At 43.9% G+C, this 21,548-nt stretch overlaps 1 protein-coding gene across 8 annotated transcripts in view; it reads left to right on the forward strand.

The window, feature by feature from the left end:
- The window catches only part of TLN2 (talin 2), a 232,395-nt gene that overhangs the window by 172,702 nt on the left and 38,145 nt on the right, over window positions 1-21,548 (forward strand). For all 8 annotated transcript variants that reach the window (XM_061595996.1, XM_061595999.1, XM_061595994.1 and 5 more), the window contains 10 exons: window positions 1,414-1,575; window positions 2,646-2,786; window positions 4,099-4,280; window positions 6,244-6,376; window positions 7,315-7,416; window positions 10,053-10,223; window positions 14,201-14,347; window positions 16,383-16,484; window positions 18,804-18,923; window positions 19,594-19,740. In XM_061595996.1, coding sequence (XP_061451980.1) covers window positions 1,414-1,575; window positions 2,646-2,786; window positions 4,099-4,280; window positions 6,244-6,376; window positions 7,315-7,416; window positions 10,053-10,223; window positions 14,201-14,347; window positions 16,383-16,484; window positions 18,804-18,923; window positions 19,594-19,740 — 1,407 coding nt within the window. The remainder of the gene's footprint in view (window positions 1-1,413; window positions 1,576-2,645; window positions 2,787-4,098; window positions 4,281-6,243; window positions 6,377-7,314; window positions 7,417-10,052; window positions 10,224-14,200; window positions 14,348-16,382; window positions 16,485-18,803; window positions 18,924-19,593; window positions 19,741-21,548) is intronic.

Raw genomic sequence — 21,548 nt, forward strand, 5'->3', positions numbered from 1 at the left:
TTGCTCGTGACACTGTTAAATAGCAGATAAAAAATGGCAACTCTTTCCTATGGAGAAAATTACTAGCTTCCTTATTGCAAATGCTTTTCTCTCAGAGTATAACTTTAGAGAGATGTAGTGATACTTCACTGAATTTTAAACAAACCATGGGCAAACCATGAATTTGTGAACATCAGTTCAGAGGCTGAAAATGTGTTTGGGCTGAACTAATACTAAATTATTTTGGGGCATATTGTGTTTTGTCTTTACTGGTGAATGAATGCATTTTCCTCCTTTTTGTTTTTTGGAAATTTTCAGAAAAGAAATATACATTTCCTCCAGTCATTAAGTGATATAAATGAAGCATTTGAACAACCAACATTTTAAAAATAATGCCATTGTGGTCCAAAATAAGAGCCCATCTATGTCTTATCTTTATCTTAGTTTCAATGGATTAATTGTAATTAGAGCTGCAATTCTGTACCCGCTTACCTGAGAGTGAAACCCATGAAACTGAATGGGACTTTCATCTGAGTAGACATAGATAGGATTGACTGCAAGAAAAAAAGAAAGAAAGAAAACGCTTGCTGGTACCTCTTTGCTTGGTTCTGTCAGCATCCAGGGAATTGGAAACCAGACCTGGACAAGCCTTATCTGTTTTATGTTTTGCTCCGAAAGACACCATGTGTGGCAGCAGCTAAGGATTTTACCAAACATTTAAATAACCAAATGGCTCTTTAAAATATATCTACTTCTATTGTGTATCATGGGGTCAAAATACACCATCAAAACAAAAACTCAAGTTACTTTCTTCCTGGCCCTTCAGCATGTCAGAACACAGATACAGAATTAGGCAAAGCAGGTGTTCCATCGCTAGCCTAAGACATGTTGCTGTCTGAGGCAGCAGGACACAGAATAATGGGCTCAAGTTGCAGGAAGCCAGATTTCGACTGGACATCAGGAAAAACTTCCTAACTGTTAGAGCCATACGACAATGGAATCAATTGCCTAGAGAGGTAGTGGGCTCTCCGACACTGGAGGCCTTCAAGAGGCAGCTGGACAGCCGTCTGTCAGGAATGCTTTGAGTTGGATTCCTGCATTGCTCAGGGGGTTGGACTTGATGGCCTTATAGGCCCCTTCCAACTCTACTATTCTATGATTCTATGAGGCAAAGGACAACATGGTGCCTCCCCCCTGCCATTTCCATATGCAAAAGGTGATCAGACTGGCAGTTGAATCTTATTTGGAAACTGGAAAACAGGGCAGTGTCCTCTGCACCTGAGGGCAGCAGGTTAGCTTAGAGTATGCAGGGCCGACTGTGTGCCACAAACAGATCTCTCCACTTTCCTCCAGTCAGCATCTGCCTCCTAAGGCAGCTGCCTCACCCTGCCCCATTTCTGCACTTTCAACCCTGTGTGTTTGTTCTAATTTTAGGTCTTATCAGCTGCCACCATTGTGGCAAAGCACACTTCTGCTCTGTGTAATGCCTGCCGTATTGCTTCCTCCAAGACGGCCAACCCTGTCGCAAAAAGGCACTTTGTCCAGTCTGCGAAGGAGGTGGCAAACAGCACAGCCAACTTGGTTAAAACTATCAAGGTATGAGAGTCTCTTGGGGTTGTACTGTCAAGGCAGCCTCTTACTTTTTTCACATGGTGGGACCTCCTGTCTTCATTGCAGGAAAAAGAAGAGCTTCTTCTGGCGTATTAGAATATCGCTTTGATAAATACTTCTGCAATTTGCAACAAAGTAGCTGATTATTCTGCCAAAAATATGAAAAGGAAGTTGCATACGTGTGTAGTTTTTAAAAAGTGAAGAACCAGCCATTTTTCTAGAGTCTCTTGGATCTCATTACATCCAGGCTCCCAGAGATCTGTTCATAAGTCTTCTCAATAGTATGTATGGCAGTGTGTGAGCATTGCTTTAGGAAATCTCTCTCTTTCTGAGCCCTGATACCTAAATACCTGGGTGGCCTTTTAAAAAAATGTCTCCTGTCTATGGGATGTTTATTGCTCACTTGACTATGGATCTTGGGTATTTGAATTATGACTCATTGATTTGTTTTATGGTTTCTCATAATTTTATATTTGTATATCCGGGTGCCAGTTCAGGAAACTCCATGACTTCGTGGCAGTATATAAATATTTTATAATAATGACCTTGAACCAAAACAGTGGGTGAGCGGGTGGGTATGCATGCAATCAAATCAGGAACCACATTCTTGTTGTGGGATCATTTCCCATCAAGCCTAGAGCACGGAAGTGTGTTTTCAGGTAAATGATCGCTGCTTTGCCCAGGGTCTGACAAAATCAGGAGCCAGTCTGAAACCTGCAGGATATTTTCCTAGGAAAGCATTGACAATATATGGAGAACTCATGAATGGTTTTGGTGATCTGAATGAAGAGCTGGGAACCTGATAGGCCTTGCAAGTATCATATAGACATTTGGATACAAGGGCCAGCTGGCAGACTGGGTTATCCTGTTTTAACCCATTGTGAGATGGCTTAGGTTGGGATATGTCATCCAGAGTGGGGGATTCCCACATCTAATTTCAACCGTTTATTTCCAGTATACCTCACCACTTAGAACCAAGGGATCCTGGCAGCCTCTCTCCATGGGTTTTCTGTACCCAATATATCTCTGAACCCAAGCTTATTTTTATTTGTTAGGCTTTGGATGGTGACTTCTCAGAAGACAACCGGAATAAGTGCCGGACTGCCACAGCCCCATTGATTGAAGCTGTGGAAAACTTGGCAGCCTTTGCATCGAACCCTGAGTTTGTCAGCATTCCAGCCCAGATCAGTGCTGAGGTAAGAGAAGGGCTTTGTGAAATTAGTTTCACAATGATGTGGACACTGTCCTTAGCTTGCTGTGGCCTGGTCTACAGTTTTTCAGTCTTTTAGTAAATTACAAAGCATGGTCTGATCATTTAGAAACAAGCTACTTGTCACAATTTGCCTTGTCAGCTGCAGTGTTTTTAGTAATGATAGTATTACCTGCCCATCACCAGAAAGTCCTATCAGGTCACAACAATGTAAAATACAGCATTAAAAGCATGACAGCCTTACTTTGGTTTTATGTAACTTGCTCCCTTCCTGTCCTGTGAAAGTCTAGTAAGCAAACTATAGCCCTATCCAGGTGTTACTCCGCAAATGATTCAAATCACGTGAGGAAGATGAGTCAGTGGCACATACCCTGGCCCTCATTCCTGTGGTTGAAATGCTGTTTCATCTCCTACAGCACTCCACAGATTGGGTGATGAACATCTGCACAGGACACCCTTTTCTGTCACATCACCATTGCTGACTTCACCCCCCTCTGTGAGTTCGCAGGATGACTCTATAGCTGGAAGCATTTTCTATTCATGTAGACAATTCAGAGCTCTTGATCTCCCAGGGTTCCAAGCTGTGTAGTGAATCATGCACATGACTTGAGAGGGCTCCTAGTTTATTTATTATTTATTTATTTATTACATTTATACCCCTCCTTTCTTTTTTCATGAAACCCAAGGCGGCTTACATACGGTTCCCAGACGGTCTCCCATCCAGGTACTGACCAGACCTGACCCTGCTTAGCTTCAGCAAGGAGTTGGCCTCATGTGCCTTTAGACCGCAGCCTGGAATGTTGCAGATGTTCAGTCCGCAATGTGTGGAGGGCGGTGATGTGACCGCAAGGGCACGGCTGGGAGTGTGCTTCCACTCACACAGGCTTGGAATTGCATGAGGGAGCAATGCCAGAATGGGGGTAGAATAGCCTTCCAGTGTGGTGACCTCCAGATACTTAGAACTACAACTTCTATCAGCCACAGCCAGCCCAGCTGTGTGATGCTGGAACTGATGGGAGTTATAGTCCAAAACATCTGGAGGGCTCCAGGTCGGCTGCATTTGGACTAGGGCAATCCCTACAAACTATGATCTGGTCCTGGTTTGCAGGGATTGCTCAAACCACACTTTCCTGATTTGGAAACTGTTTAAAGAAAGAAAGAAAAAAGGAAGAATTTAATTAAGATGTGCTTAAAAAGGAAGGAGGAGGTGGTAGTCTGGACTGGGCTTATTACATGTGAACCGGGCCTGGGATTTGCTCCTGAAGTAATCAACAGTGGCTTCCCTCCTTCCTGTCCAGGGTTCTCGTGCACAGGAACCCATCTTGACTTCCGCCCGCACTATGCTGGAGAGCTCATCATCTTTGATCAAAACTGCTCGCTCACTGGCAATCAACCCCAAAGACCCTCCCACTTGGTCCATTCTCGCTGGGCACTCACACACTGTGTCCGAGTCCATCAAGAGCCTCATCACTTCCATTAGGTGAGTCATTTTATTTTTGTAAGTATTTGCAATATGAATACCTGTTGCACCTTTCTCTAACCCTATTTATTACATTCCCCACTCTGCAGGCACACACCCAGCTCATTCTAACCAGATAGGGAAACGTTTGTAGCCCAAGGGCCACATTTCCTCATGGGCAGCCTTCTGGAGGCCACATGTCAGTGGTGGGCAGAGCAACACACAAGACTTTCCTAAGTGTACAGTGAGCTGCATTTCAGCCAAGCAAAGGTCTGAGGTTTCTACACAGGCATGCCCCTTCTCTATTCTCCACCCAGGCATGCAAGGAGCATGCTCATAGTTCAAGGCAGAGCTTGGCAAAGTTACTTTTTTGAACTACGACTCCCATCAGCCCAATCCAGTGGCCATGCTGGCTGGGGCTGATGGGAGTTGTAGTTCAGAAAAGTAACTTTGCCAGGCTCTGGTTCAAGGGCACAGTCCAGCCAGGCAAAAGCACAGAGCAGGGCCAGTGAGAGCCATGGCCTGCTCCGCAGCCTGGGCAAGGTCTTCAGGGTCAGGCGGAGATGCCTGGAGGGTTGCATTTGGCTCCCGAACTTCCACTTCCCCAGCATTAACAGGCTGCCTTGAAGGGTCAGGCTCCCCCTCCCCCACCTCTGGAATGCTGTCCCCTCTTGGAGTTTATTTTCCTTCAGAAATGTCACTTTTCTGGCCTTTTCCTATGTAACTTTAAGGTCTTGCTGTTGTCTCATTTTGCTGTGATATTTTTAATTATTTATTTATATACCCCACCTTTCCTCCAAGAAGCTCAAGGTGGTATACATGGGTTTCTCCCCTTTTATCCTCACAACAGCCCTGTAAAGTAGGTTAGGCTGAGAGGCAGTGATTGATCCTAGGTCACCCAAGGTCATGGCTGAGTGGGGATTTAAACCCTGGTCTCTCGGGTCATCGTCCAATATCCTAACGATTACGCTACCTATGTTAATGTAGGATATGTTTTACATTGTGTTTGTTTTAATTGCTTTTTGGTATTGTATCACATGATTATTGTTCTGATGTGTGCTGTTTTCCCCAGGTAGCATGCCATCAAGTGGGGTATAGCACCCCCTCGCATCCGAAGGCAAGAATTGCAGAGGAGTCCAATTCAATGCTTTATTGTTATTGTTTTTAGCCAATAGCCATTACAATATGAAGAGACATAACAAAAGGACATGTTTATAAACATTAAAATTCAATCCAATAAAACATGGATAAAACCATAAAACTACTAATGGGAGTAATAGTAGTTTACTTTGTTGTTATGTGCCTTCAACTCAATTACGACTTATGGCGACCCTATGAATCAGCGACCTCCTATAGTATTTGCCCAAATATTAGGCAGGCGCCATCTCTGTTATCTTTTCGTCGCCTACTGAAGACCTTCCCCTTTCATCAAGCCTTTTAAATAGAGACCTTATCCCAGTCTGTATCTGTGTTGGAATTGCTTTTTAATGTTTTTAAAGCTTTTTTTTTAAAGATGCTTTTTAAGCTTTTTTAAAAATGTTTTTAAAGATGTTTTGTTTAAATATGGTTTTACGGATGTTTTGTTTTAATATATTTTAAAGTCTGTTTTTATGATGTGTTTATGGTGTTTTTAGTGCTTTTGCTTGCCGCCCTGGGCTCCTACTTGGACGAAGGGCAGGATATAAATCAAATAAATAAATAGTTGGGTGGGGGAGACAAAACAACTCAATAAGACATGCTGACCTACTATGGGGGGCAGAGGAGAGATGGAAAACCAGGTTGAGGGGGGATGGAATGGCTGGAATCCTGAACAAGGAGTACTCCATACTGCAACATTTTGTTGCAGGTTCCACTTGTTAAGTATTATTATCATCTTTTTTTTCACTTCACCCATTTGTTTGCCGCCCTGGGCTCCTACTGGGAGGAAGAGTGGGATATTAATCAATCAATAAAACAAACAAACAAGCCCACTTATGTTCTACAGAGACAAAGCCCCAGGCCAGCGGGAGTGTGACTACTCCATTGATGGGATCAACAGATGCATCAGGGACATTGAACAGGCCTCCCTTGCTGCTGTCAGTCAAAACCTGGCTATGAGGGATGACATTTCTGTTGAGGTAAGGGAAGCTGTGCACTGCTAGGCGAAGTGTGTTTGTGTGAAAGAGTGAGAGATCAAAATCAAAGTGAATGCAGCTAGCAATGCAGGGTGAGGGGTCACAGAACAGAGACCGCACCCTTAAATCTTATTCCGTAAAAAAACTAGAAGCTTTTACCATGATGCATTGCATTCCTTGCGCTAACCCTGTTCCAGGTGAGCAAGCCTGGTACATCTCAGACGCTGAACAGACGTAGGTTGTTTGCAAAACAGGAGGGTGACATTTCTTCTTAAGTCTGCTTTTTTCTTTTGATGAGCTATCCAGGAAATTGGTCTTATTTAAAAGAAAGATCATAGTGAGAAAAAAGAGGAGGAAGGCAGGAAGAAAAGGAAAGGGTTTATGTAACATCAACTGCGGGGCCAAGGGAGAAAGAGTATCATTCAGTAGTTCCTCCAAACCAGTCTAAGCAATCAAGTTTCACTCCCTCTTGCATTTTTTAAGCAGGAACCCAGAATTCTGCCTGGAGGACAAAACAACAAGTTTTATTATTAACTTATTTCTCTATTTTCACAAAAAGAGCTCAGCCTAAAATTAACGTTTGGTTTTAAAAATCTGTACCAGCTGCATTTGCTGTAATTCAGATGGTCCCAGGTTCACACTCTGTCTTCCAGTTAAACAAGGATTGGGTAGCAAGTGATGGGCGGGGAAACCGTTTCTGCCTGAGTCCCGGAGGGCTGCTGCCAGTCAGAGTAGGTAACACTGAGCTGGATGGGCAAAGAACCTGACCTGGTTGATATATGGCAGCTTCCTGTCATAAAAGGGTGGGGTATAAATGGCAAAATAAATATTTTTTTCCAAGTCGTTACTTCTTGCACTGTGCATGCCTTTCATGTCACGGAGTGCCTTTGTGTTGTCATAAGATTTCTCTTTGTTGTGCAACGTGTTCATTTACTTCCCAGGCCTTGCAAGAGCAGCTGACCTCAGTCGTCCAGGAAATTGGGCATCTTATTGACCCCATTGCTACGGCAGCTCGAGGTGAAGCCGCTCAGCTTGGGCACAAGGTAGGGAGCTGCAAAGAGCCGCTTTGCAAAAGGGTGATGTTCCTGTGTGTCGATCTGAGGCACAATTGTGAAAAGAGTGCAGACTTGGCAAGGGAGCCATATGACCTGCCTCTGTGACAAGAGAGAAAAAATGAGGCAGTTGCCTCAAGTCATGGGTTTGGGGCTTTATACAGGACAGCAGAGGGCCTGTGGGGCCCAATCCACTGGGCAGCACTACCTACAATTTTGGAATTTGTCATCTGCTGAAAATGTCTTTGTTTGAAAAAATGGAAATGGGCTGCCTTCAAGTCGATCCCGACTTATGGTGACCCTCTGAATAGGGTTTTCATGGTAAGCGGTATTCAGAGGGGGTTTATCATTGCCTTCCTCTGAGGCTGAGAGGCAGTGACTGGCCCAAGGACACCCAGGGAGCTTTATGGCTGTGTGGGGATTTGAACCCTGGTCTCCCAGGTTGTAGTTCAACACCTTAACCACCACACTTAGCGCAAGCACTTATAGAGAATTAATTCTATTCATTGTTGGTCATTTAGTTCTCTATTTTACAGTTGTATGACCCTGTGATTAATTATTTTTGGTGTTCACCATAGTGATATTTTTTATGACATAGAAGTTTAAAGATAAATAAATAATCTGAATGAAGCGATCAAGAACAAAAAAGAATGGCCAAAGGCTTCAATGGAAGGAAGGAATCTTCACATGCAAGTTATACCTTCACCTGTTAACTTAGTGTAAGGTGTATTCTGAGTAATAATATTTACTCCAGAAAACAAGCAAACTGGCTTTTAAGACCGTGAGTCATTCATGTCCTAATTGAGCAAAGAAAAACTCAGATAAAGCCGTAAGAGGTGGTTGGGTTTTTTTAAATTAATTGAAGAAACTAAGTGCACAGTTATAAGATGGGGGATACTTGGCTCAGCAATACTACATGCAAGAAGGATCTTGGAATTGTTGTTGATCACAAGCTGAATATGAGCCAACAATGTGATGTGGCTCCAAAAAAGGCAAATGCTATTTTAGTTTGCATTAACAGAAGTATAGTTTCCAAATTGCATCAAGTATTAGTTCCCTTTTATTTGGCAATGGTTAGACCTCATCTTGAGTACTGCGTCCAGTTCTGGGCACCACACTTGTAAGAAGGTTGCAGACAAATTGGAACAGGTTCAGAGGAGGGCAGTGAGGATGGTCAGGGGGCTGGAAACAAAGCCCTATAAGGAGAGACTGAAAGAATTGGGCATGTTTAGCCTGGAGAACAGAAGACTGAGGGGAGATATGATAGCACTGTTCAAGTACTTGAAAGGTTGCCACACAGAGGAGGGCCAGGATCTCTTCTCAATCATTCCAGAGTTCAGGACACAGAATAATGGGCTCAAGTTACAGGAAATCAGGAAAAACTTCACAACCGTTAAGAGTGGTACAACAATAGAACCAATTAGCTAGGAAGGTAGTGGGTTCTTCAACACGGGGGAGACATTCAAGAGGCAGCTGGACAGCCATCTGTTGGGTATGCTTTAGGTTGGATTCCTGTATTGAACAGGGTTGGAATTGATGTCCTTATAGGCCCCTTCCAACTCTACTATTCTATGATTCTATGAAGGGGTTAATTTTAGATGACTGAATTGTCTTCTCCAAAACCCTTGTTTAATAAGTATGGTTGCCTTCACATCTTTTCTTAGAACCCCAGATGTTCAAGGGTTTGATGACAGTCTGGAAATCAGTTGAACAAGATGTAAGAACTGTCATATGTAGCTCTGAGAGACAGAGAAGCATTTCTCTCCCATAGAAGACAGAGTCAATGTTGTAGCATTTTATATATTTCTTTCAAGGCTTCAAAGTACTTTACAAAGGTTACCTCAATCTATGTAATAACCCTGTATTATAGTTTTATAACATTATCCCCATATCACGTGTTGAGGGCTGAGGCCAAGAGATTAGCTGCTTGCTGAAGAACGTCTGAGTTTACGGCACAGGCAAGATTTGAACTAGGAACAACTTGATTCACAGCTCACACTCATAAACCTCTCTTGGGGTACTTGGCAGCTATTTCTCTCTCAGTGGGTATTGGATGGTGTTGTGCGTACATTTTGAAACAAATAAGCAATTGAACTGAATAGAGCCTTTTGGCTTAGATTTTCTTTAGTTCTTTCGTCATTCATTTGAGGGGGGAGGTTTACCTTTCCCCAGCAGCCGAGCTGGATTTTGCCGTTGATAACATCCCCACCCTCAACCTCCTAGTGAAGTGCTCTCAAGCAACACAATATCTCGGGACTTCTGAGAAGATAAAATGGCAGCTGCTGAAGTTATTAAAAGCAGCACCCAGAACTTCACAGAAATCGGACTTCACAGAAATGCTTACATAAATATATGAAACCAGGGGCTGCCACCCCACTTGTTTCACTTGCCAACCCCACCTACCATCACCAAAGCTGCCCCCTTTCCCCCCCCCAGGGGTCGCCAGAGCCCTCCCCCTCATGTAAGCATATATATGAAGATATACAAATGTGAAAAGCAAAACGAATTGTTTAAACAAATGGCTACATGAAACAGATGCATCTTTTTTATTTACATTGCACAATGAAACAAATGAAGTCTTTGCACACACAGATGAGTAGATTCATTTGCTCTCTTTCCCATCTTAGGTGACGCAGCTAGCCAGTTATTTTGAGCCTCTGGTTCTTGCCGCTGTTGGAGTGGTTTCCAAGCTGATGAATCACCAGCAGCAAATGACCTTGCTGGACCAGACCAAGACTCTGGCGGAATCCGCCCTCCAGATGCTCTACGCAGCCAAAGAAGGGGGAGGAAACCCTAAGGCAAGCTGCTGTCAGGATGGGGGAATGGGTGCTGTTGATATTTGGGGCTGACATTCTCAGAGGGAGCCCTGCATGCTGCAAATCACCATGGCCATCAAGCTGCAATGTTACTCCCTTTTGGCTCAGGAGAGCCAGCATGTTGCCTGTATAGATGTTGTTGGACTCCAGCTCCTATCAGCCCTAGCCAGCCAGCATGGCCAGTGATCGGAGGTGAAAGTAGTACGGTAGCAGAGCCCATGCTGTGCATGGAGAAGATCCCAGGTTCAGTCCTCAACATCTCCAGGTTGGTCAGGGAAAGACACCTGGAGAGCCACTGCCAGTCAGTGAAGACAGTATTGAGCTGAATGGACCAATGGTCTGTCTCAGTGTAAGACAGATTCCTCAGCTCCTAGCCCAACAACATCTGGAGGGCACCACGGTGACTACAACTGTAGACTAATTTGACTCCCGCTCTGAAATAAATTGCCTGGTGTGGTCAGAAGATGTTTTAACTAAGAGCTACTTAGAGAAGACCCTTGGAAATTAATGAACCTAAGTTAGCCATGTCCATTAACTTCAGTGGGACTACTCTGAGTAGGACTAGCTTTGACTAACACCCTGTAATAGTTTCCCAAATGCAGTTGTCATGTTGAGTAAGTTAACAAATCGGCTTCATGGCAGAATCTGAACCCTGCTCTCTCCAGTCCAAAGTATAATCGATTTGATCACATTTGGAATTACCAAGTTAAAGAGTTTTAAGCTTGCCTACGCTTCTCTTCTTTTGGAACAAGAAGAAAAACCTGCCGGTTAATAGCAGAGAAGAGTCATGCCTGAACTAAGCAACTTGACTAGGGCTGTGGCACCATCTTCCATTGGGTTTGGCTGTTCCTGCTTTGTGGCCTGTTGCTGTTGCCCCGGCAGCCAAGGCCATGTCATGGGATAAAGCCACCGTATTCCGGCCTGAGGGAGGTTTGGAAGGAACCGCCAAACCACTCAGGAGAGTCCTTCTCTCCTTTTGGGGAGTCTTGAGCTTCCAGTTCTGCTGGACTGTTAAGCTATGGAATGTTTAGCATAACAGCTAATCCAGCCCTGTGAATTCATACACAAGGGAGAGTAAAAACTGGCTGCTTCCAGCTTTTCCAGTCAATTAATCTTGAACTCTTTTTCCCATAAACACAGAATATTGGGGAGAGGGGGGGGCTGCCTACCTTCCTATTCAGTTCCACTCCCTACATACACTGTGAAGGTCTGCTACCTCTTCCCACTGATTCCAGAAATTGCCCCAAAGCAACATAGGAAGTCAGTAGCTCAATATCATCTCCTGTGAGTGCCGGCAACTCTCAAGGTCTCAGGCAGAGAAGAGTCATTCCTGTCACGTTGTAACTGGAGATGCTGCCAGGCCAGGGATTGAACTGGGGACCTCCTGCACGTAAAGGATGGAGACGCCATGAATTGAACCTGGGGCCTTCTGCATGCAAGGCAGATGTTCTGCCACTGAGCAGTGGCCCTTCTCACAAGACCTTCCACATACAAATGCTCTGCCAGTGAGCTGTGGTCCCTCCCATTGATTTTAATTTGTGGGAAGACGCTTTCTGAAAAAGAAAGGTTATTTGAATGTCTGGGGTCTAAAAATACAGTCCCCGTGAGCAATCAAGCTTGAATGGTGATGGATGATGAGAGAATCTGGATATATTCTTTAATAGCCCTTTTGTATATGTGTGTAATCACACTGATTAAACCACTAAAGCTTGCAATCCTGTTTATATGGTGGTAAATAATAAATTATGTAGTTTGGGTCTAAGCATGAAGCTCATTGAGGTGGTAGAATGGAGTGTGACATTCCAGACTATGAATGGGGGAAGGAATCATGTTTTTGAAAGGTAGCCTATATGAGGAACTCCTCACAAATGGAAAGCAAGCCTATCAGAGACAGATTCTAGGCTAGCCCTTTGTCCTGCTGAGATGTGTTTCTGTTTGGAGGGGATGTTAAAGCATAGGGAAGCAGTCAGTTCAGTCAGCCTTCACCCTGAGTCTGAAGTGGTGTCAGGGATGGCGGGGGGGTTCTATTCTACCATCTCATTTGTCTGCCGATGTAGAGCAGCCTTTTCAGTTTCCCTAAAATATTTTCAGTTTGTCAGAAGACGCTTTCTGAAAAAGAAAGGTTATTTGAATGTCTGGGGTCTAAAAATACAGTCCCCGTGAGCAATCAAGCTTGAATGGTGATGGATGATGAGAGAATCTGGATATATTCTTTTATAGCCCTTTTGTATATGTGTGTAATTAAAGAAATCCAGCCTTTGGTAATCATCTCTGTCTGACAATTGTCTCCTGCAATGAGCTCATGAGGCAAACACAGTAATTGCCTTAAGAAAAACTAAATGTGTTGGTAAAAATAATAGTTTTGAGGTCTCAAATTTGCCTGGGGGTGGGCAGAGGGAATGGGTGCTCTTTAAAGAATTGCTTGTTTTACTTCCAAAGATATGAATGCAAGAGGAGGTTCTCTTCCATCAACCAGGTTCCTTGCTCTTTAACACACCCAGGCTCAAACCTCTTCCTGTTGCTCAGCACCGGCCCTACTGTTAGGCGGAATAAGCTGAGAGGCAGAGAACCAACAAAGCTGCAGCCTGCTCTGCACCCCCTAAGGTAGCCTGCTGTCCTCAGGAGCAGATGAGGGTTGGCTTTTGCCAGTCTGGTTGGCTTTTGTACATTGAATGCAGGAGGATTTTGCCATCTTTGCCTCAGGCAGCAAAATACCTTGCCCCTGCTGTTGCTTTCTTTCCACTCCGGTTACGAGGAACCTTTTATTCCAGCTTGGTGTCCTGCGTCTGTCAGAGCCACGCTTGCTGGTGGCACAGGCCGGAGCCTTCAGCAGTGGCATCTAAATTAGGTAGTGACACCCTTCCCTCTGAACATCCAACAGTCCTTAAGAACGTGCTTTGTTCCATCAGGTTTTTGTTTAGAACAGGACTGGGGACCCTGAGGTGCAGAGACCAAATGTGGTCTCTAGGCCTCTTTATGTAACTCTTGGAACTCTTCCCAGACCAAATCCCAAGTGTTTTTGCCTGGATAGAATGTGAACTTGAACTCTGATCATCCCTCTTGCTTGTGTTGATGGAGGATAGAGAGGCGTGTATTAGTCTGTGTAGAAACTAATCTACTGCACAAAGGTAACATTTACATTTGTTTTGCCTGTGGCCCTGCCCACCCCTGGAATGTGGCCCTCCAAATGGAATGTGGCCCTCAGGCTGAAAAATGTTCCCCATGATTGGTTTAGAACAGGGAAACTTTTTGTCTCCATGGGCCAAAATATTATCAGGATCTGGTCAAATTTGACATCTCAGTCACAATGACATCAGGTGGTTAGGTGCTTTGAAGTCCCAAAGTTGGAACTTCAAAACATCACAAACAGCCCAGGAAACTACAAGGAACTCTCTCGTGCCTCTAATCCAGCAGACTTCAGCTTGACTGGCCATCATCTGATGGGTGGTAGAGCAGAAGCCTGCTTTCTGCAATCATTGGGTGTGCAAGGGAGTTTCCTGTGGAGAACTCTCTCACACACACCTGATCCAGCAGGCCTTGGTAGAGCCAAAGCTTACTTTCCCTTGGCAGTGCACAATTAAGAGTGCACTTTAAGGTTCCTGATTGTGCATTGGCAGCCATGTTTATATCATGATATGACATCAGTTGTGGAGCAGGTGGGTGTGGTTTGGGAACAACAGTCTTGCAGGCCTAATTTGAACCCTAGCAGGCCAAATCTGGCCCACAGGCCAGAGGTTCCCCACCTCTGATTTAGAATTATTCCTATTTTCCGTGTTTCCGCTTTGAAACCTTTTTGCATGTGTGTGTGAAAATGTGGCTTAAGAGAAATAAATTTTCTATGTCTGTCATTGCACAAAAGTCTTTCAGTAGCAGGGACACTAGATGCACTGTGTTTCTGTTGCATCGAAGACAGAGGAAGATGCGATGATGTGGCCTCTTACCCCATCAACTTCTTTCAGGCTTCGCACACTCACGATGCTATCACAGAAGCTGCCCAGCTGATGAAGGAAGCAGTAGATGATATCATGGTTACCTTGAATGAAGCTGCCAGCGAAGTGGGCATGGTGGGGAATATGGTGGACTCCATCGCTGAAGCCATGAGCAAGGTGGGTGAGGGTCACCTGGAAGCCTTTTTGCTGTTTGATTGAGCTGCCCAGGAAAAGAGGGCAGAATGATATTGGCAGTTATCTTTTCCTGGCAGCCTTCGTTTTGGAATGATGGCTAGCAAAATGCCTGTCATTATAACAAGTGAGGTGTCTGTGCCACAAGGGGCACAGAGGGGAGAAAGGGAAGGTGCACACAAAGGCCACATTCACACTGTACATTTATTCCACTATTATTCCATTTTAAACAGTCGTGGTTTCCCCCAAAGAATTCTGGGAAGTGTAGTTTGTGAAGGATACTGAGAGTTGTTAGAAAAGCCATAGTCCCCTTACAGGCCAGCAATTCCCAGAGTTCTCTGGGAAAAAGGACTGACTGTTAAACTACTCGGGGAATTGTAGCTGTGAGAGGAGAATAGGGGTCTCCTAGCAACTCTCAGCACCCTTCACAAACTACACTACAAACTACAAACCATGACTGTTTAAAGTGGAATAATAGTGGAATAAATGTACAGTGTGAATGTGGCCAAACTCTCTTCCCTCAGTCCCAGAATTTAACTGAAATAAATGGAGAATTAGGGTGGCTCCTCTTTTCTTCACTCTGCCCCTTCATCTGCATAGCCCTGCCCCTTTTTCATTTCTTGATTAAACTGGCCTTCTAGGGAGCCATGGGAAATAGCCCCACCCTTTTGCCCATTTTGTGGCCACACTAGACTGTGAGGAAACCATGGGTACCCAGCTTTTATACAGAGATAGTATTACTTGTTCTCATCATTGCCATTTCTAGCCAGCAAAACAGCAATTGTCAAATTCCACTCGGCTTGATTTTCAGTATTAGGCTTGGAAAACTGATGCCACAATCATAATGCATGTTTACTTGGAAGCAGATTCCACTGTGTTCAATGGGGCTACTCCCAGGTAAGTGCATAAGATTGCAGCCTAAGTTATTCTCTCCCCCCTCAAAAAAAATAGCTTGGTTTATACCAAGCTCAATTTGGACTGCATTGTGCTCTGGAATAAATCATTTAGGAGTTCTGCAGGGTGTCAACACTGCACCGCAGCTAAACCTGCAAGGCCCTGTACCCTGCCCACTGCCCCCGTGACACTTACTGGACTGGCAGCAGCAGTAGCAACATAAGCAAGGAGGTCTTACTTCTGTCCATAGGCCTAACAGAAAGCTACTGCAGCAATAGTGTCCCAGGTGCCAGTGGGACCTTTGATTTTCCCAAGGTGTCCAAATCCTTTATATGTATAGTAGATGCACTAGAAGCCACATGCCGCAAGTCCCTCCAGTGAGGTCTTCATGTCACCTCTGTTGGTCTCACTGTTGACAGGTCAGGTAAAGGGGAAAAGTGGGTGAGAAGGGAGGGAGGCGTTCTCCAGCTCAGATCATACTCTGTGCCAAAAAACCCTTCTCAGAGTGAATATAATGAGTTGGTGGCTTTCCTGTTTCCAACTTTGGCAACACGACTAAAGCCCTTCAACATCCTAATCTGAGTCTCCCTGAGGTACAAGAGTGGCTGAGCCTGGCGTTCATCCGCTGCTCAGTTCTGCTCTCCGGAGGCCAGCAAGACCTAGACATAGTACTAGTTCGACTTGGTATGCAAATTCCTATTCTTTCAGGTTCTTGTTAAGGGATAGGAATGAAACAGTTGTCAGGAAGGCTGAATCATCTGCTGTCTGAGTACTTGACGACTAGTGCTGGATAGGGCACAGCAATAATATAATGGCTGGTGAAATGACAAGGATGGTTCCCATGAAAAGGTGAAACTGATGTTAGTGATTCCCAAAACATGATTCCCTTTTCACTCTCCCTTTTGCAGCACACTGATATTTTTATAGTTCTAAGGCATTATTATATGCAGAAAGAGTCTATGCAAACTGGCTATCTGATGATACCGTTCCTATTTTGCATAATTTAAGCTTTCTGGTTACAGTAGCTGTTTTGCGTTTATCAGAACACATTCTGGGTCTCCTGCTGTTGCTGTACTGATAACTTTTCCTCTTCCTTCTCCTCCACCCCTCCCCACCGCCATCATAGCTGGACGAGGGCACACCACCAGAGCCCAATGGATCTTTTGTTGACTACCAGACCACCGTTGTCAAATACTCCAAAGCTATTGCGGTGACAGCCCAAGAAATGGTAAGAGTTGTTGATCGCAGCAAAATGCATTGAGGTGCGCCTTAGGTTATTGCCTTTCTTTATGTCAGACTAACGAGGCAGAAGCCTGTGGGAACATCTGAGCATAAGAAGACCAAAGGCTAGTCCAGTCCAGCATCCTCTTTCTGACAGTGGCTGACCAGATGCCCTTGGGAAACCTGCAAGCTGGACATGAACCCAGTACCACTCTGCTGCTTGTGATGCTCAGCTGCTGGTATTCAGAGGCACATTGCTTCTGTGATCCTGGAGATACTATGCAGCCATTAAAATATTAGCCACTTGACTGGTTCACACATCACATTATGGCTTCGTATGTGCAGCATGCGGCAATGGTTATGGGCAGCATGCTGGTTCATGCTGTTGAAATTGTAGGCCCTTCATTGTCTGCCCCCCCCCCCGCTGCTGTGCTGCAAGGAAAAAAGTCATGCATTATGATCATTGTTTTCTATACACCACTTTGAGATTTTTTAATTAAGCAGTTTGTACATTTACCTAGACACACACATATTCGATTGCATTGGAATCCAGCCTCACTGTTAGTTTTTCTTCAAACCATGAGTGGCTTCTTTCCTGGCCATGCAGCAGCAGCAGAGGAGAAAAGATCCTGAACGTTCACATTAAATCACAGTTTATTTTAACCATGGTTTAATGTGATGTGTGAAACAGGTCACTGATAGCTTTATCTGACGTTAATTTGTCTAACCCTCTTTTAAAGACAGCCAAGTTGGTGGCCATCCATATATCGTGTGGCAGTGAAAGTGAATTTCTAAAAAATTAGTTTCCATGTATCATTGTTTCCCTTTATTGCATTGAGAGACTTAGCTAAACAACAACAGATAGAAGACTGTTGCATCTGAGCTCCATATTTATTTTCTAATGTTAAAGAGAAGGAGGAAAGAATTATGAACAACTCTGCAGTTGTAATTTTTGCTTATCTTGCATTTCCTGGTTGTAAATTGAAAAATGAGCAAGAAATACTATTTATTGCCTAGTTTTGTCTTTTCCTCCCTTTTTAAACAAAGCACCCCCCCTTAAAAATCCAATTAAAAACCACAATGAGCAGCAGTTCATACCAAGGTAATAAAATCCAAAAAAGTCATAAAACAATACAATTCATCTACAGAAAATTGTTGAAATGCCTGGCATTGAAAGTGCATCAGGGTTGCTGCCAATCAGGTGAGCTTTTCTCAGAAGGGCATTCTCTGGATGAGGCACCAGCCAAGCACTTGAGTCTGATGATGTTGAGCAAATGAATCATTCACCTCTCCTTTCTTTGTGGAATGAGGATTGGATTATAGGAGGAGATAATGAACTTCGTAATGTCCACCAAAGGTCTGGAACTAGGACAACTAAATAAAATGTAAGGAAGATACTGAAAAACCTGATATATATTGAAAGAGATAAGGCGGCTAGTACATCAAGGTGAAAATGACTTCACATACTGTTCTGCACCCAAAAATGATCTTCTCAAGAATTGACTGGTTCCTTGTGTCTGATGCCCTAATTAAATTTGTTCCGGACACACAGATATATGTTAACATTTACACAAACCAGATTTCTGGAGAATAGCGGAAGAAATAATTAAAGAGATGTTAAATATTTAGTTGTTTGTAGATCCTTTGTTATGTCTTTTAAATTCTACGCAGGGGCAAGAGAGAGTCAAGAAATACCAATCTCAAATTTTATATATACGAACAATCACAAGGATACTCTTTGCTAAAACATAGACCAAAGAAAGTAGAATTGATTAGGGAAGTTTGGGAACAATTGGAGGTTATAAAAGTGACTGCGCTGCTGCAGCCTTATAAAATACTGAATGCGAAAATGGGCACCAACTATAGCTTATATTGAAATCAAGTTGGGTATAAAGGATCTTGGAATAAACTATTGCTGCCATAAATGAACAAATACAACAATTATGAAGTATATTTATTAATGATAAATTGTTAAGTGATTGAAATATCAGTTTTTGGAATATTAGTGTAATGAATTTAATTATTGTGGATTAGTAACTGTTTACTAAGATGTTGGAATCTGAGTTGTATTCATTGATATTGTTCTTGTGAATGTGTATTGTTGATTAATGTACTAAATAAATAAATAAATAAATAAATAATATTCATCTACAGAAAATTGCTGAAATGCCTGGGCAAAAACAAAGAAGTCTTTTTCTGGCATTGAAAACCCATCAGGGTTGCTGCCAGTCAGGAGGGCACTCTCTGGCTGAAGCACCAGCCAAGCACTTGAGTCTGATGTTGAGCAAGTGAGGCATTCACCTCTCCTTTCTTTGGGTTCCTGCAGATGACAAAGGCGGTTACTAATCCAGAGGAGCTGGGAGGACTCGCTTCACAAATGACCACGGACTATGGACATTTGGCTTTCCAGGGACGAATGGCAGCTGCTACTGCAGAACCAGAGGAGGTCTGCACGCCTTGCTTGTCTTTTGGGTTAATGAACGTGTAGTGGAAGGGTCAGGTTTTTGAGGGGGGCAAGCAGCGTCAGAGTTCTCCTTTTTCCTCTGTCCACCTTCTCCATTCTCAAAATGCTCTCCCAGCTAAACTACCCCCCTTTGCTTGTGCAGAAAACATCCTTTGCCTTTTGGTTCTCGCTGTTGTCCTCATGGGATTCTTATTCTTTGTCTAGTGATCTGTTGTGCAAAATTGTTTTTTTGCCAGCCATTAAAAGCATAGTACAGTAGCATAGAATTTTCGGCACTACTGTTAAAGAGTCCAGCTTGGAACCAAAGGTTAAAAAAAAAGTGGGTCTTCAGCTGTCTTCTAAAGGAATTCTAAGTGTGAAACAATTCGATCTGCATTGGGAGGGAGTTCTGTAAATACGGTGCCACCACTGAAAAGGTCATGTTACATATAGTGGCCCCCAAATCATATTTATCAGGTTCATGATAAGGACATCTTATAAACCTATCCAGGGACTATTTCATAATATAGAAAAGGATCCAAGTGGTGCAGTGGTGTGTCAATATTTCCAAACAGTGCTGCCTTTATATCTTTTACAAATAACATACAGTACATAACTTTCTTTTCTTTTCCTCCACTATCTTCCTTTCCCCACCAACCACTTGGCTATCCAGATCGGCTTCCAGATCAGAACACGGGTTCAGGAACTTGGCCACAGCTGTATCTTCCTGGTCCAGAAGGCTGGAGCTCTACAGATATGCCCCACAGATAGCTACACCAAGAGGGAGCTGATAGAATGTGCTCGGGCAGTCAGCGAGAAGGTGGGTGTAAGCTAGATACCTCCTGGTCCCGATGTGTCATTAAGTTTTAACCTACTATTCTAAGACAGGATTGTGGAGCCCTTTGATCAAAGGCAGGGTTCATGGACAGCCCTCCCCCACCCAAACATCCCAATAATCTCTCTTTACTTCACCTGCCGCCACCACCCCCTGATAAGTCAGGTATCAAGATCCCCTTTTTTAAATAGAGAGTACTTTTGAGGCATCCCCAAATACTTGGGAGGCATCACAGAGACTTTTTAAAAAGGAACCTCCTTAAAACAAGAGCAGGTATAAATCTCTTGCTGTCGTAACATAAAAAGAGTCCTGCTAGATCAGTCCAAAGTTGTGTTGTATTGTTATGTCACCATGGCAAATATTTTTGTGAAAAGTATGGAATTTATGTTGAAATTAGCATCTTACAAAGATTTCAAAGTTCAGGTTATCTTTAAAGATAAATGGTTGATGGTGTCCCTAGCAAATTAAGGAAGAAGAAGCACAGGGGTTCTTCTGCTCACATTCCCAGGCAACATTCTGATCCCAGCAGAACAGAAAAATACCCTGGGCTTGTCCACCCTGGATACCAGCTCTCCAGATGTTGCTGGACTTCAGCATCCATCAGCCCCAGCTCTTATGGCCAATGCTCAGTGATGATGATGGGAGTTGGAGTCCAGCAACATCTGAAAGGTGTTCCCATCTGTCCTCTGAGAAGATAACTCTGCACACAAGAGAGAACTAACTGAAGACCTCCCACCCTACTGTAGCAAAATTTTGCTATCTGGAAAAGGAGGGGGGGAGAAAACCTGAGTGGGAAATTGGATTATTGTGGAGTAAAGCATCAACGCATCTCCCCAGCACCTTAGTATTGTCTGCTCTGATTGACAGCAGCTCTCCAGGGACTTGGGCAGAGAGAGACCATTTCCTGCCACTTGCTGTCTATTGCTTTTGACTGCTAATGCCAGGAATTGAACCTGAGACCTTCTACTTGCAAAGCAGGTGCTCTGTTGTCGTGATGTGGGCCCTTCCTCACTTACGAAGCTGCCTTCCATCTGTCCCAGTATTGCCTACTTTGCACGCAAAGCAGGTGCTCTGCTGCTAAGGACCAAACTGGATGTGATGCCATACAATTAGCAATGGTGTGAATAGTTGGCTGTTGATGTTTCAGGAAATAGTAGGCATGGGGGGAGGGTGCTGTAACCCTTTGGCCCCTCCTCTCGCTCCCCTGCACTGCAACAGATGTGGTTCCCACCCTCTGCGCTGGGTGTTTGCATTGGAAGAAATGCTTCAGTTAATGCCGATGGGAGCTTTCCTTCCTGTGTAATAATCATATTGGAATTCAACCTTTAAAAGTTATATCTTACCTTTTATTTTTATCAAGTCACTTCAAGACTTTTTATTGTCTAAAAGGACCAATAAATGATATAATAGTAATAATGTCCCCCTACCCCCTCAAGGATCTCAGTCCAGATCAGGAGGTGGGGAGGAGCTTGCCGGCCTGCTTCCTTCACAACACACACCCTCATACGAATGGCGCCAGGCCTCGTTTGGCTCTGTGCTGTGATCCTTTCCCACAAGATCTACTCTGGAGGCTGGATTGGAGGCAATGACACTTCCTTTCTCAAGCCCCTGTTAAGGGTTAGTTCCTCTGACACCTTAAAGCACCTCCTTGAGGGCCATCCTTGAGAGTTATCTACTGTTTTGATTAAGCACCGCCATCTTACAACGGATGTCTATATCCGCCATCTTAGTAATATAAGCTGTTCATGTACTATGGCCGGAAGCATGACTCGGGGAATACACTGGGGGAGCCA

Source organism: Rhineura floridana, chromosome 14, assembly GCF_030035675.1.
Source record: "Rhineura floridana isolate rRhiFlo1 chromosome 14, rRhiFlo1.hap2, whole genome shotgun sequence".
NCBI classification, from domain to species: domain Eukaryota; kingdom Metazoa; phylum Chordata; class Lepidosauria; order Squamata; family Rhineuridae; genus Rhineura; species Rhineura floridana.